The sequence below is a fragment of the Drosophila serrata genome, unplaced genomic scaffold (assembly GCF_035046125.1).
Source record: "Drosophila serrata isolate PLE 108 unplaced genomic scaffold, ASM3504612v1 contig_382, whole genome shotgun sequence".
Taxonomy (NCBI): domain Eukaryota; kingdom Metazoa; phylum Arthropoda; class Insecta; order Diptera; family Drosophilidae; genus Drosophila; species Drosophila serrata.
The window spans coordinates 4,516,355-4,531,879 of record NW_028257280.1 but is presented as its reverse complement, the minus strand read 5'-3'; the positions used below and the strand labels follow the sequence as shown (position 1 = coordinate 4,531,879).

General features: G+C 43.3%; 4 protein-coding genes across 6 annotated transcripts; 2 read left to right on the top strand and 2 right to left on the bottom strand.

Annotated features, from left to right (window-relative positions):
- The first annotated feature begins 224 nt into the window (after nucleotides 1-224).
- Nucleotides 225-5,510, top strand: Vps15 (vacuolar protein sorting 15). Of its 2 annotated transcripts, XM_020956155.2 has the most exons (9): nucleotides 225-439; nucleotides 514-700; nucleotides 874-1,334; nucleotides 1,393-1,969; nucleotides 2,033-3,043; nucleotides 3,113-3,326; nucleotides 3,832-4,465; nucleotides 4,520-5,134; nucleotides 5,197-5,510. In XM_020956155.2, the coding sequence occupies exons 1-9, from the start codon at nucleotides 342-344 to the stop codon at nucleotides 5,426-5,428; spliced, it is 4,029 nt and encodes a 1,342-aa protein (XP_020811814.1). In that variant the 5' UTR covers nucleotides 225-341; the 3' UTR covers nucleotides 5,429-5,510. The 2 variants fall into 2 exon arrangements, with proteins under 2 accessions (XP_020811814.1, XP_020811815.1); XM_020956156.2 differs by lacking the exons at nucleotides 3,832-4,465; nucleotides 4,520-5,134; nucleotides 5,197-5,510 and adding an exon at nucleotides 3,434-3,684 and having other exon boundaries at nucleotides 234-439.
- Nucleotides 5,511-5,920: 410 nt separating this feature from the next.
- Ho (Heme oxygenase) lies at nucleotides 5,921-7,170 on the top strand. Of its 2 annotated transcripts, XM_020956163.2 has the most exons (4): nucleotides 5,921-6,013; nucleotides 6,062-6,213; nucleotides 6,272-6,777; nucleotides 6,843-7,170. In XM_020956163.2, exons 2-4 carry the CDS (start codon nucleotides 6,066-6,068, stop codon nucleotides 7,068-7,070), a joined length of 882 nt encoding a protein of 293 aa, XP_020811822.2. In that variant the 5' UTR covers nucleotides 5,921-6,013; nucleotides 6,062-6,065; the 3' UTR covers nucleotides 7,071-7,170. The 2 variants fall into 2 exon arrangements, with proteins under 2 accessions (XP_020811822.2, XP_020811821.2); XM_020956162.2 differs by having other exon boundaries at nucleotides 5,946-6,213.
- Nucleotides 7,156-10,884, bottom strand: LOC110186865 (uncharacterized). The gene is made up of 7 exons (XM_020956158.2): nucleotides 10,225-10,884; nucleotides 9,386-9,900; nucleotides 8,763-9,322; nucleotides 8,442-8,704; nucleotides 7,895-8,385; nucleotides 7,467-7,833; nucleotides 7,156-7,400 (listed from the first exon to the last, which is right to left on the bottom strand). The coding sequence occupies exons 1-7, from the start codon at nucleotides 10,487-10,489 to the stop codon at nucleotides 7,186-7,188; spliced, it is 2,676 nt and encodes an 891-aa protein (XP_020811817.2). The 5' UTR covers nucleotides 10,490-10,884; the 3' UTR covers nucleotides 7,156-7,185.
- A 935-nt stretch (nucleotides 10,885-11,819) lies between these two features.
- Nucleotides 11,820-15,425, bottom strand: LOC110186425 (uncharacterized). The gene is made up of 7 exons (XM_020955607.2): nucleotides 14,958-15,425; nucleotides 14,163-14,677; nucleotides 13,545-14,104; nucleotides 13,251-13,483; nucleotides 12,694-13,187; nucleotides 12,261-12,627; nucleotides 11,820-12,193 (listed from the first exon to the last, which is right to left on the bottom strand). The coding sequence occupies exons 1-7, from the start codon at nucleotides 15,298-15,300 to the stop codon at nucleotides 12,000-12,002; spliced, it is 2,706 nt and encodes a 901-aa protein (XP_020811266.2). The 5' UTR covers nucleotides 15,301-15,425; the 3' UTR covers nucleotides 11,820-11,999.
- Between the last annotated feature and the right edge of the window lie 100 nt (nucleotides 15,426-15,525).

Here is a 15,525-nt window from a genome sequence, read left to right as displayed (position 1 = left end):
AAATAAATGTAATCCCTTAAAATATTATTTGAACACTTAAAAATTTAAGAATTATGGAGCTTTGATAGACAATCGACTAATGCTTAATTTCATTTGTGAGTAAGTACTTATTCACGTAAAATAAGATTATATTTAAAGATTTAAATTTAACGAGCAAACGAATATAGGAAAAAACTATCTGGCAACTCTATTTGAAACAGCTGACTGATTGTCTATAAATCGATAACACCCATCTGGTTATTTCGATTAATCGATACCTGTTATATTTACCAGACGAACATTTCTTGTGTTATTGTTGACGAAAAATCCATTAACTAATTGCGGACACAGACGAGTGCAAAATGGGGAATCAACTGGTGGGCATCGCCCCCTCACAGATCTATGCGGTGGAGCATTATTTTTCTGGCCAATTCGGCTCCGAAATCACGTTCAGTTCCAAGTGAGTGAAATGAAAAAAGGAGGCGCAGTGAAAATTAATGACCACTGACGACACTCACTACGTATTTTCCACAGCATGGGTAGCACCCGCTTCTTCAAGGTAGCCAAGGCAAAAACGGACGAGGGTCAGATCGTGGTCAAGGTGTTTGTGAAGCACGACCCCACTCTGCCACTAGAGGACCACAAGGAGCGCCTGGAGGGCATAAAGAAGACACTGTCTTTGGCCAATGCAGTCAACTGTCTGCCCTTTCAACGAGTTGAGGTTTGAATTTTCAGTTTAAGTTTAATGCAAAGTGGGTCAGAGTTTATTAATTCTGTGAATCATAGTTTACCAATAATGGGTGTTCACTGATAAGGAAGTAAACTATAAACAGAAAATATCCATACAACTTTTTATTTTGTTATTGTTATTATTTATTCTTAATTCCTCCCTAGCTAATCGACAAGGCCGCCTACATTATGAGAGAGTATGTAAAGCACAGTCTGTATGACCGGGTCTCAACGCGGCCTTTTCTTACCGTGCTGGAGAAGAAGTGGATTACCTTCCAGATTCTGTGTGCCCTTAATCAGTGCCACAAGCAGAAAATCTGCCATGGAGACATCAAGCTGGAGAACATTTTAATCACGTCCTGGAACTGGATTTTGCTCTCTGACTTTGCGTCGTTCAAGCCCACTTATTTGCCGGAGGATAATCCCGCCGACTATACCTATTTCTTTGATACGAGTCGAAGGAGGACCTGCTACATAGCCCCTGAGCGATTTGTTAAGACTTTGGCCTCGGATGACGACGGCAGCAATGGAAATATGTCGGTCATTCACACTGATTCCATTATTCGTCTGGCACCCAGTTATGCGGGAAATACTTTGCTGCCAGCAATGGATATATTTTCAGCAGGGTGAGTCTAGAAAGAAAATTGTTTTAAAAATTAATTAATTCATAAATTGTTGTCATAGTTGCGCCTTACTGGAACTGTGGACAGAGGGAACAGCTCCCTTTGAGCTCTCTCAGCTGCTGGCCTATCGCCGCGGTGAACGTGATCTGGTGGAGAAGCACTTGGCGGGTATCGAAAACGAGCGTTTGCGCAACTTGCTGGCCTCCATGATCGACATTCACTCCATAAACCGAAAGAGTGCCGAGGATTACTTGGATCAGGAGCGCGGCGAGCTGTTTCCCGAATACTTCTACTCCTTCTTGCAGTCCTACTTGCAAATGTTCTCCTCAACGCCTATCATGTCACCGGACGATAAGATACAGTGCCTGCACAAGGACATTGGGCATTGCATCAAGGTTCTGACACAGGCGCAGGATATCACACCTGAAGAGGACGAAACGGAAAAGAAGGATCCCACAATGTGTGCATCAAGACTGCCGCCAGAGCACGATGGCCTCATACTGATCATCACAGTGGTAACCTCCTGCATTCGCGGTCTCAAGCAGTCCAATACAAAGATTGCTGCCTTGGAACTCCTGCAAAAGCTGTCGAAATATACGACTTCGGAGACTATACTGGATCGGATATTGCCCTACATCGTAAGTTCTTGTATTATTAAATATAAAGATATTAGTTTGTTGAAAATAATGAATTCCTTCCAGCTTCATCTGGCCCAGAAATCGCCTGCCAAGGTGCAAGTTCAGGCCATTGAGACCCTGACCGCTTGCCTGGGTATGGTGAAGGACATTCCACGCAGTGATGCCAACGTTTTTCCCGAATACATTCTGCCCTCCATCACGGACTTAGCCAGCGAGGCAAGTGCAGTAATTGTTCGTGTAGCGTTTGCCCGAAATATTGCTGCACTGGCAAAGAGCGCTGTCTACTTCTTGGAGGAGACACAGCGTAATGCACCGAATGAGATGCCGACGCCACGATACGAGGCGGAATTAAATGCTCTTCATGACATTGTGAGGCAGGCGGTGCTCAGCTTGCTGACTGATTCCCAGCCGGTGGTAAAGCAAACCCTGATGGAGTCAGGCATCTGCGATCTGTGCGCTTTCTTTGGGAAGGAGAAGGCGAACGATGTGATCCTGTCGCATATTATGACATTCTTGAACGACGAGGACAAGAACTTGAGGGGAGCCTTCTATGACAACATTGCCGGCGTCGCTGGCTATGTGGGCTGGCAGGCATCGGATATTTTGGTGCCGCTATTGCAGCAGGGATTTACGGATCGCGAGGAGTTCGTCATAGCCAAGGCCATCCGAGCGGTGACTATCCTCATCGAATTGGGTCACATCAAAAAGCCAGCGGTGACGGAAATCGTCAAGGAGACTGCCTGTTACTTGTGCCACCCGAATCTGTGGGTTCGCCATGAAATCTGCGGCATGATAGCCACCACCGCACGCAATCTCAGCGCCATCGATGTCCAGTGCAAGATAATGCCTGCAATTGGCGCCTTTCTCAAGGTTCCGCTCATCCAAGTGGAGAAACCGCACATCCTATTAGATTGCTTACAGCCGCCGGTGCCGCGGCAGATTTTCGACAGCGTACTGCGTTTCCAGGACATCCATCACTTCTTTGGAGCGCTGGAGGATCGGTCCAGGGTTCGCAGTCAGACTAGGCAGGGAGCACTGCCGCAATACGAGGAAATGGGACAAACACTAAGAAATGTGAGTAAAGTATGGGTTCATTCCCAAAGTTTATTTCTATATATTTTCTGTGTTTGTGTATATTTGCAGTTGTTCCGACGCTTATCCTCTGAGGGATTGACGGACCTCATTGAGATGCAATTGCTGGCCATGAATCCGTTCATGATCTCCCTGAAGCACAAGGCACTGCAGGATATGGATGACACTGCTTCTGGCAATGGACGCATCGTGGTCAGTCGCAAGCAAGTGGCTTGTCATGAATATCCGCTGGCGGACAAGGCCACAAAGATGCCCATAGAAAATCGTGAGTCTTACATTTATATCTCTCAGCATTATCTTGACTTAATTTTATTTATTTTACCGAAAAAGTTTTCCGTAATTTATTTATTATTATTTATCAAAATTTCTTAGATTTTTTTAGTTCTGGTGTTTGGTCGTTTATACGTTGAAGAATAATACTATTTCCTGTTCCGATCGTTTGAATTAAACAAATTCGTTGTTTTTTATTATTATATTTAACTCCTTTGTTATTATTTCTCTTGTGCTTTTTTATTTTTTAATGATTCTGCTTCTTCAGATAAGAATAAAACTTGATTAAAAAAAATAAATAAAATGTGTAGTAACACGAAAATTCCCCAATAAATTGTCTATAAACACTTGTGTAGATTTTTTTTAATTTGTTTTTCTTTTTTAAATGTTAATTTAGTCCTAAAATTCCTAAACTCCTTATTTAATAACAATCAATACGTTTATTTAATTAGCAAGTGTTTTTCATAAAAAAATATTGTCTAATTATCATTTATTTTCAGGATCCAGCGAAGGACCCGCATTGGTATCGCCTGCTTCAGATGCAGCCATCACACCGCTGGGTGCCGGCGGGTTAGCTGGCAGTCCAGCCTCCGGAGCTATAGTTTTGGGCGTTCCAACGGCCAACGTGAGTGCGGCTACCTCGCTTGGCGAATACACGATGCCGGAGCGTAACTGCTGGCTGGAGCGATCATCCGAGTGTCGCAAGGATCTCGAGTCGCTGACGTCGAAGATTAAGAGTCGCTACAATGTGCTGGCCATTTCGCAGCGCTGCAGCTATGACAAGCTGGTTACCCCCTATCCACCTGGCTGGCGGATGAATGGCACTTTGGTGGCGCATCTCCATGAGCATTCAGAATCCGTGATCAAGCTGGCCTCGTTGCGTCCGCACGGATCGCTGTTTGCCAGCGGCAGCATTGACGGAACTGTGCGTTTGTGGGACTGCGGCAAGTTGAATGGGAACCAAGGAGTGAATAAGTCAAGGCAGGTATACTCCGCAAATACACCCATCTATGCTCTGGCCGCCTGTGACAGCGGACAGTCGCTGGCGGTGGGCGGCAAGGATGGCAGTATGCTGATGATGCGGATTGACCGAAACTCCGCAAAGATGACGCTCCAGCAGGCACTGGATCAGAAGTAAGCTTCAACGCAGTCCTTCAGTTCAATTCTTTAATTCTCCTCTCTTTGCAGCGATCATAATGATGGACCTGTGGTGGATATGCATGCCTACGATCAGGCGACGCAGAGCGTCATCGTGTATGCCACGTTGTACGGTGGAATTGTGGCCTGGGACACACGCATGCAGCACAGTGCCTGGCGACTGCAAAACGAGTTGCGGCACGGAGTGATTACCACCATCTGTGCAGATCCAACAGGTTCGTGGCTGGCCACAGGGACCAGTGGGGGAAAGCACATCTGCTGGGATCTGCGCTTTCGGCTGCCCATTGCCGAGATCAAACATCCCGCCGACTCGTGGATCCGGAAGGTGGCCTGTCATCCCACGGAGCCATCGTATCTCATTTCGGCCTCACAGTCGAACAACGAGGTATCCGTGTGGAACATCGAGACGGGTCAGCGGCAGACAGTGCTGTGGGCCAGTCCGGCGGCGGCTCTGTCTAGCGCCAGTACCAGTGATCCGGCCACCACGTGCGGCATCTTAAGTGGCGTCGTCGATGGTTCACCGTTCATTCTAACCGGAAGCTCTGACCAGCGCATCCGGTACTGGGACATAGCCAATCCAAAGAACTCCTCGCTCAAAGTGCCGGCGGCCAATGACAACCTGGCGGATGTGGCCTTCAATTACAGGTAAATAACTTCGAATTTATCATGTTATATTTGTAAATTTATGAATTGTTTATACTTTTCAGCGCTCGGTTAATCGATGGCAGCCAGGTAATCGAGGAGCAAATTATTTCCATGAGCAACACGGCCGATTCACAGCAGCTGCGCGCCTCCACAGAGGAGAATCCCCGGTCAGGACCGGATATGCCCACGGCCAGCCACCACGATGCCATCACGGATTTGCTGATGTGCAAGGACAAGGGACAGATCTACATAGCATCGGCGTCGCGCGACGGTGTCATTAAGCTGTGGAAGTGAGCGACCCGCTATAACTCTAGTATTTAATTATTCAACTGTGATTAGCTTAAATAAACTGCAATATGTGTACTAGCATCGGAAATTAGTTCAAAGATGTGTAAAGCTAAAAATGTATGATTGGAGTGTTTAAATAGTTTTAACGTTATTCCCATCATACCTAATTTCAGTCAGAAGCATTTAAAGTTGTGAAGGAGTCATTTCCGACCCTATAAATAATATATATTCTTGATCAGCATCAAAAGCTGAATCGATTTAGCTACCTTAGGAGAAACCAATTTTTTTTTTTCAATTTTTTCAAAATTTTATAAGGGGTTACATCGTTAAAATTATCAAAAATTTATAAAAATGGTATCCTTTTTAAATTTTAAATTAAGTATGCAGATTTATTAACCTAAAATAAAGCCAACATAAGAAAGCTTTCCGAATTAAAATTAATTCATTATTAGCTTTGTTATAATACATATATCAAAATTAAATTCAAATTATAGTACATTTAAGTAAATGTGGTATTTCTGGTATAGTTCTTAGTACGGTCACACTGGCCAAAAGTTCAAAACGTAGACGGCGTATTTTCTTAAATATCACGTAGGTAAGAAAAATTCTTGCTTATTAATTCTCATAGCTGCGAAATAGCACCATGTCTTCGGCCGAAGAAACAACCAAGGCTGCGGAGAACGTGGAGGACGTGGAATTTGTGGATATGGCGTTCACGCAAGAGTTGCGTAAAGCCACAAAGGATGTGCATAAGCTCACGGATGCGGTCGTAAATGCAAAGTTCGCCTTTGGTACGTGAAAAATCCCAGGTTTAGTTGTGTTACTGGATGGTTCCCCTTTTTCCGTTAGCCCTTTCGGACGATGAGGTTTGGTACGATGGATTGCTGGCCTTTTACGAGTTGTATAAGTTCTTCGAGACTCATCTACCGGAGCGCCTGCTGCCGAAGGAGTTCTACAGGACAGCAGCTTTTGAGCGCGATTTCGCTTATTTTTACGGCGCCGACTGGAAGGAGACCTATGAAATTCGCCCTGCTGTCCAGAAGTATCTCGAGCATCTGGAGAAGGTTGCCGCTCAGAATGAATTGCTTCTTTTCGCCTACGCCTACCAAATGTATATGGCCCTGATGTCCGGCGGGCAGATGCTGCAGAAGAAGCGTATGATAGCTAGAAAGCTATGGATCTTCTCCAAACGAGACGACGAGGAGCTCCAGAAGCATGCCGAAAAGGAGGCCGAACTGGCCACCGCTAGGGCGGCAGACGCTGCTGTGAATCAGGAGGATTTGCAGGCTAGACCAATGCCTGAACAGGTCACAATCTGCCCCCGTGGCTGCGAAGCCACATATTTTCCCGAAAAGGTTGGTAGGATACATTTCTAGTCAGTACTACTTAAATTCTAATCCTGACGTAATATGTTCTTCAGATCTCTGTTCTGAAGGCCAAGCTTAGACGCGTTTTCAACAGTCATTATGGAGCCTTTGACGACGAATTGCGTGCTGCCTTCATCGAGGAAAGTCGTAACGTGTTTCGCTTCAACATTGAGGTAGTGCGCACCATCAAGGGCGTTAATCGAGCCAATCTCAGGAAGCTGGCCCTTGCCGCTATCTTCGTAACTAGTATTGTTTTGGCCATCAAATTAGCTATTAAGTAAGGCAATCAGGGGAATGCACTGTTAGGTCCTCCCAGTAGGTTAGACTCTCATATTTAGGCTGTTAAAATATTAAATACTCCCCATATTATTGTGATCTTCACGTCATCTTAATATTTTATTTGGTAGTCTCATCGCCAAAGCCATCGAGAAGGCCTCGTTTGTTTAACCAAGGCATAATGCGCTCAACATGGGCCCTGTAGCGTTCATTGTTGAAAAGCGCTGCCCTGATAGCTTCACCTTCCGCATCTTCCTTTAAAAAGGCATCTGTGGAAAAATTCTCTTCGGCTTTGTTCAGACAAATTGTCAGGGTGCTAAGCACGGTACCAGCAGCTGGAAGTTAAAGATTATATTAATATAAATATAATATAAGGAATGAGGTAAGTATTGATAACCCACCATAAATGGGATGCTCTAGCAGAATGACGTGCAATTCTTTAAGAGATGGTACAAAGCCGTTGTACTTCAGTAGCTTGGTATGAGTCTCCAAGTTTTCGTGATACCAACGGATTAAATAGTCAAACTGATCGATTTTGATATCCAGATTCGTGGAACTCATGATGAAATAATAAAGATCCTGGGCGGGATTCCCATATTTTGTGACCTGGTGATCCAGCAGGAAGGTCTCCTTGACACGTCCATCGGCGTCGTATTGGAACATTATGTTGTTGAGCCAGGCATCGCCATGATTAAGCACATTGAATTCTGCTTCGTTGATTTTGGCATCTTCTATGATTTTATCTACATGGGCGTCCATAAGGGGTGGCTGGAAAAAGTGTAATTATTAATATTATATAAATGATACTAAATCCTTGCATATATATTACCAATTTGTGCAGGTACTCATCGGCTCCGTCAAATTTAGCCAATTCAGCCAAAAATGCGCTCCTTGTTTGGATAAACATACTCTTAAACACATTCGCTGTCTTCTCCGTAAAGATGCCATTGTCGTATTTCGGCGGGTACGGCCCATTCAGTTCCTTGTACTTCAGGGAGGCGGCATGCCATTGGGCTAGCTTCTTCAGTGTGCACTTGCTGTGCTCCATATCCATGCCCTTCATGCGATCGCACATTTTGAAGCCGTCAGTTTGCAGGTTCGCCATTATCAGATATTCGGCGCTAACCTCCTTGCTGAGCCGGAAGGACTTGGCACTGAATGTGATCGGTGAGCCGGCGTCTTTGTAGAGCTGCTCAAAGGCAGGTACATATTTACCATACATCTCGATCTCCTTGGGGAACAGGTTAAAGTCGGAGAAGTTGATCGTGTTATTGGATGTTTGCACCTTTAGGATGTAGGAGAAGGTCTTGATGTTGCCGTCTGTTAAAAAGTAAATAGTAAGAAATGATTTTAGGGGAGAATATACTATTTCTTACCCTTTAACTGCGCTTCTATGTCGACTTGTAGGAGACTGGAGGCATAGTTATCCCCTGGCTTAGTGGCTGATTTCCAGGTTCCTTTGGTAATCTTCTCAAAATCGGGTTCAGCTTGGGAGATAATGTCTTTGAAGTCGTTGACATTAAGCCAGTCCAAGATCTGGTCCGGATTTTCAGTTTGGGCAGGTTTTGGGGAAGACTTCAACATAGGCTGCGGAGCCGTTTGAGGCTCTGATGCCGTTGGGATAGCCATAGGAACATTGCTACAATTACCCTTATTATTAATTAAACTCATCGATATATATATGTTTTACTTAATACCTGACTTCCAAGAAACCCCGATTATTCAACCAAGGAAGAATCCGATTAATATAGCGCTGATACCGCTTGTTTGAGTACATCAGGTTCTTGAAATTGGTGCCTGCTTCGTTCTCGCCCATGAAATTTTCTAATGTTGCTGCCTCTGTGGAGTCCAGAAGCACCACTGGCAACACGGCAATAGATGGGAACAGCGCCCAGCCACCGTTCTTAATCACGCCAATGTGCAGCTCACGCAACGAAGGCTGTCGCCCGGTATAACCAAGAAGGTCCAGATGCTGGGTCAGTTGCTCGTGATAGTGCCTGACGAAGTAGTCAAAGTACTCCAACTTGTAGTCGATGTTCACCGAGGTGATGATGAAGTAAAGCAGGTCCATAGTGGGCGCTCCGTATTTGGGATTTTGGAAGTCAACAAAGACCATGTCTTCCAACTCGCCATTAGAGCCGACCTTAAACAGGAGATTGTTCATCCAGCAATCGCCATGATTCAGCACATTGAACTCCGCGGGATCGACTGTGCCCAACTGTATGAAAGCTGTTGATAGTGCCCCGAGAGATTTTTCCTGGCAAGAAAGGTTGGACAGTTAGCCAGCTAGGATAATTAATAATTCCATGCCAAGACTTACAAGCTTTTCCCGATAGCTTTCGCCGTCCTTGAAGTTCTTCAGATTGGCCAGGAATGCAGTTCGAAAAGATCCAATCATACCCTCCATAAATTGTAATATGAGATCCAAATTCGTTCCCATAGATCCATAGACGAAGACATCAGGATAGGGTCCATGCACTTGAACCATCATGGCGCCGGCTGCATGATACTGAGCCAGTTTCTTAAGAGCAAACTTGGATTGTTCCAGGTTCAGGCAGTTAAGACGATTGAAGTTCTTATATCCATCCGGGCCGAGATCATTCATCAGCACGGTGTTGGCCAGTTTCGGTTCCTTTTCGGCATCTAGCTTGTATGCTCTTGGAGCGAATCTAATGTCCAGACCCTTGGCCTTGTAGAGCTCTTCCATTTTGGGCAGAAAGTCAATGTAGGCCAAGTTCTCGGAGACAAAGAAGTTTGCCATTTGTAGCATCTGTTGCATTTGTTGAGTATCGTGGGGAATTTTCATCATAAACGAGACCAGCTTGGTGCTTTTATCTAGTAAGGAGAGGAGAATAGTATACTTGAGTTCCCCGATTGCATCATTTATTTGTTTACATAACTTAAACCAGTTGTGTCGGTCAGTTGCGTTGTCAATAAAAATATAAATACAATTTCAATTGTCATTGTGAAAAGCCAAACAAGCCACAAACGTTTATTGTGTTCTGATTATAAATTAATTGTTGATACCAAGCCATTACTTATCGCGAACCAACGTACATACATAAAGACCCCACCCACGACGTCATTATCTAGCTCTTAAAGATTGTGCCAAATTATTTCTATAAATAGTTTGGAAGGTTCAAAGACCTCAAGGCTTACCCGTGAGCTCCACATCGATGCTGATCCTCAGCATAAGAGTGGCATAGTTCTCTCCGGGTGCCATCGCTGGCTTCATCCGGAATCCCACTATCTTGGAGAACTGCGCAACGTTCGCGGCAAGTAATTCCTCAAATTGCGTTTCATTTAGCCACTTGGGAATCAAGTGGCTCTGGTCAATCTCTGGCACCTCTGGCTGTTTTTCGGGCTCTGAAGCCTCCACTTTCACTTCCTCCTCACTCTTCTTCTTAGAATTCCACAGACCCATAGTGGAGCTTGATTTGAGTGAAACATATACGAAACTATATAGTAATGTCTTGACAAGCGACTTGCGTCCGTTCGATCGGGCAACTGGTGGCGAACTGATACTCGGAACCCCACACGGCTCCCTAGATATGCATTTTCTAATCACTCTGCTGATCGATAACGGCCAAAGTACTTAGCTTCAAGTTTTTCATGTTATTTCATCAGCGTTAAGAATTTTACGCTTTTGTAGTTACCATTAAGAATACAAATTTAACTTCATTGATAAGAGTGATTTGGCTGATTACTATATTCGGAATCGTTATACTTGAATATTGTTTGTTATCTTTTCATATGCGAAATAGATTAAACAGACTTTAACACCTGGAACGTTTACGTTTTAATAAAATAACAAATATATCATTAGAAGCTTTTCAAGTTTTCCCATATTATGTAAGGGATATAATCATAAAAGGACATACCAACATTTTATTTTATACTTATTATATTTATGCAACGCATTGACGGAGTTATTTCAGACTCTATAAACTATCTACATTCTTGATATGTTTTTTAAATTATTAAATGATAACTCCTTCAGATTAATTAACTTAACAAATAGGGAAACTAACTTCAGTAGACCGAAGTTTATATACCCTCGCAGTTTGTAATAGAATGAAAGGATCAAATGTGCTGTCTTTTTATATGTCAATTTTTGCGACAAATCAACTCAACGACAAATAACTCCGCCAAAATTTTATTTATTTCAATTCGGAATGCTTTTCTATGCTAATTTGTATTGGATTTTTAAATCTGTATACTCAATTTCAAATTTAATGGAATTACATTTTTTGTCAAATTTTTACAATATTAACGATGTAACCACTTATATAATTTTGACAATTTAAAAAAAAAATACATTTTTGTATGATATGGCTAAAAAGATTCGCCTGTTGATGCTAATCAAGAATATATATGATTTATAAAGTCGGAAATGACTCTTCACTGCCTTTTAAGCTCTGACTGAAGGTGCAATACATTTTTAATAGATATTAACTAAATTTTTATATGCAAACTTTTTCGAATAAACAAAATTCAAAAATCTCATAACTAAGGCAAAAATTCAAATTAAATTCAAAACTATATACTCCATTTAAAATGTGAATTTTTGATTTTTATTCAAAAAATGGGAAAATTCTGAAAACATTTTTTTTCTGTCGGATATAGCTAGAAAGATTTGCCTGTTTATGTTGAGCAAGAATATATATGATTTTTTGGGTCGGAAATGACTCCTTCATTGCGTATGATTACCAATTTTTCTTGTGGTCCAATAACAATCTTTACCTTTCTCAAAATTAGGTTCGTTTATTTTTATATTTCAATCAATTTAATAATTTAACGAAGTCAAAAATAACATTAAAAAAATAGTTATACATAATAGTAATAGTAATACCATCCTCTTGTCCCAGCAAGGATATTCAAAGGCATGCTACTCGGTAGTCCCAGCCAGAACACATCAAATTGGGAAAACTCCATCAAGCCTCGAGTAGACCTCTTCTATTGAGCCAGGGCATAATGCGTTCGATATGGGCCCTGTAACGCTCATTACCGAATAACTTTAGTCTAAAGGCTTCGGATTCCTCGTTTTCTGTGAAAAATGCTTCGGTGTTGAAATCCTCATCGCTCTCTCTTAGGCAGACTGTAAGTGTACTAATGACAGTGCCAGCAGCTACAAAAATATGGATAAATATAAAATTGACAACAAGGATTTTAAATATTATCGCTATTGAACATACCGAAAGCTGGATGCTTTATCAGAATGGCATGCAGTTCACTCAGCGAGGGAACAACTCCATTGTACTTCAACAATTTGGCGTACTCAGTGAGGTTCTCGTGATAGTATCTGATCAGATAGTCAAACTTATCGACTTTAAGGTCCAATTCCGCCGAGCTCATAATGAAGTAGTATAGATCCTGGGCTGGATTGCCATATTTGGCATTCTGATGATCCAGCAGGAAGGTCTCCTTGAGGTGCCCCTCGGCGTCGTATTGGAACATTATGTTGTTGATCCAAGCATCGCCATGGTTGAGCACATTGAACTCTGTCTCGTCGATTTCAGCATCTTGCAAAACCTGATCCACATGGTTGTCCAGGATCCAGGACTGTACAGTAAACAAAAAAGTGTTTAGCTTAGCATATGAGATAAAAAATCGTCTACCAATTCTTACCAGCTTGCCTACATACTCCTCTGCCCCGTCAAACTTTCCCAAGACTTCTAAATACGATTTCTTGGCCGAGGCAAACATATTTTGGAAAGTGTCACGTGTTTGCTCTATATAAATACCGTCCTTATATAGTGGGGGATACGGTCCATTGAGCTCTTTATACTTAATGGAAGCTGCATGCCATTGGGCCAGTTTCTTCAGACAGCTCTTCATGTGCTCCATGTCCAGTCCCTTCATCCGATCGGCCATCTTGAAGCCACTGCTCTGAAGATTCTCCATGAGAAGGTACTCTTCCTTGACGGGCTTAGTTAAAACAAAGGACTTGGCACTAAAGGTGACCGAACAGCCGGCGTCCTTAAAGAGCTTCTCAAACGCAGGCACATATTTGCTATACATCTCAATCTCCTTGGGGAACATGTTAAGGTCCGTGAAGTTATCAATGCCGGTAAAGGGTGGATGCACCTTCAGAATGTAGGAGAACGGTTTGGTACTATTGTCTGTTGAGAGAATCCTGATTAGTTAGTGTTTGTTACTATTTTAAGTTTAGCTCTGAATTATACCTTTTAACTGCGCCTGTATATCAATTTTCAAAAGCGAGGATGCGAAGTGTTCTCCGGGTTTTGTGGCTGATATCCAAGTGCCATTTAAAATCTTCTCAAACTGGGGTTCAATAGTGGCAATGATTTCCTTAAAGTCGCCCACACTCAACCAGTTCAAGATCTGTTCGGGATTTTCAGGCTGGGACTGCTGTGCGGGACCCGTAGACACGGTTTGAACTGGTGCTGGCGGAACGCTAGAGGAAGGAAAAAAGAAAGGATTATTTTACGTTCTGTAAGGAATAATTTCAGACTTACTAGGCCTCCATAAATCCCCGATTGTCCAGCCAGGGCAGGATCTTTTCGATGTATCCTTGGTAGCGCTTGTTTTCGTATAGTTGGTTCTTAAACTTTGCACCAGCATCGGAGTCGCCTAGGAAATTGTCAAAAGTGGCTGACTCACTGGGATCCAGGAGCACCACTGGCAGCACCGTGATAGCGGGGAAGAGGGCCCAGCTTCCGTACTTGTACATCATTATGTGCAGGTCCCGCAGAGAGGGCTGAGCTCCCTTAAAACCCAGCAGATTCAGGTGTTTGGTCAGCTGTTCGTGATAATGCCTGACGAAGAAGTCTAAGTAATCCAGCTTGTAGTCTATGTGCACTGAGGTCATGATAAAGTAGAACAGATCCTGCGTGGGAGAACCGTATTTGGGATTTTGGAAATCAACAAAGACTACGTCTTCCACATCGCCCTTCGAGTCGAGCTTGAAGAGCAGATTGTTCATCCAGCAATCGCCGTGATTTAGAACATTGAACTCTGATGGATCGATCTTAATTAGATGCTCGAAGTCCGAGGCGACCTGCGAGAAAGCCGTGACCTGAAAGAAAATAATGAAATTAAAGTTCTCTTTGGGAGACCTTATACCTGTAACCTACCAGCTTCTCACGAAACTCTTCTCCGTTCTTAAAATTCTTCAGATTGGCCAAGAAAGCCGTTTTAAAGGGGGTTATCATAGCCTCGAAGAAAGCCAACATGGCCTCTTTGTTACCACCCAGCATTCCGTTGACAAAAACATCCGGAAACGGTCCATTCACCTCCACGCTTACTGCCGAAGCTGCATGGAACTGGGCAAGCTTCTTCAGGGCCAACTTAGTTTGCTCCAAGTTAAGGCACTCCAGGCGATTCAGGTTCTTGTATCCATCTTGGCCCAAATCATTCATCAGCACAGTATTAGCCAGATTGGGTTCCTTCGTGGCGTCCAACCTAAATGCTTTGGGGGCAAAGGTAATGTCCAGGCCCTTGGACTTATAGAGAGCCTCTAGTTTCGGCAGTATTTCTGTGTAGGCAGCATTCTCGGTATTGAAGAAGTTGGCCATGGCTAGCATCTGTTCCATTTGGGGAGTTTTGTGGGGAACCTTCATCATGAAGGCGACCGTTTTGGTGGTCTTGTCTAAATAGTGAGATCGAAAATAGTTAGCGGAAATATTTTACTTGTTTTAAAATCTGATTAGCCTGCTATTAACCCATTATTTTTAGACATGCACTTGCTATGATTGTGAAATGACACACATAACAAGCATTTATTGTCTACTGCCTATAAATAAACTACTAGATACTACTTATCGCTGATAGCCGGCACGAATAAAATGCTCCTTATAAGGTAGAAAGATTGTGGATTCAGGCTAGTCCTTAGACCATATCTTTTGTCTTGACCCTTCTCCGAGACTTACCAGTGAGCTCCACATCAATGCTGATCCTCAGCATAAGAGTGGCATAGTTTTCTCCCGGCGCCATAGCGGGTTTCACCCGGAATCCCAATATCTTTGAGAACTTATCAACATTCGCAGTGAGTAATTCTTCAAATTGCGTCTCATTCAACCACTCTGGGCCAAGGTTGGCCTTTTCAATTGCGGGTGGGTCAGCCTTAGGGGTTGGAGTCGTTGGCACTGCGGTAATAGACTCCGCAACCGTGTCATCTTTATTAGAAGCCTTAACCGAAGCCTTTCTCTGATTTTGAGAGTTGGCCGCAGCTACTTGGTAGCTTTTCTTTGACTTGGAACCTCGCAAACCCATCGCGTGTATATAAATATATAAATATATATGTTTATGGTTGACTAGAACAACGCTTTTTTCTACGTCCGTTCAACTGCGGAAACGGCTACGAACTGATGTTTGCCAGCCAAAGTTCCCCTCCACTTATGGCGCTCGGTTCGGTGCTCACATAGTTCAATTATTTCATCAGCGTCGACAATTTTGCGTTTCAGAGCTTAGACAAGTGTTTGAGTGTTTGGCGAGTGT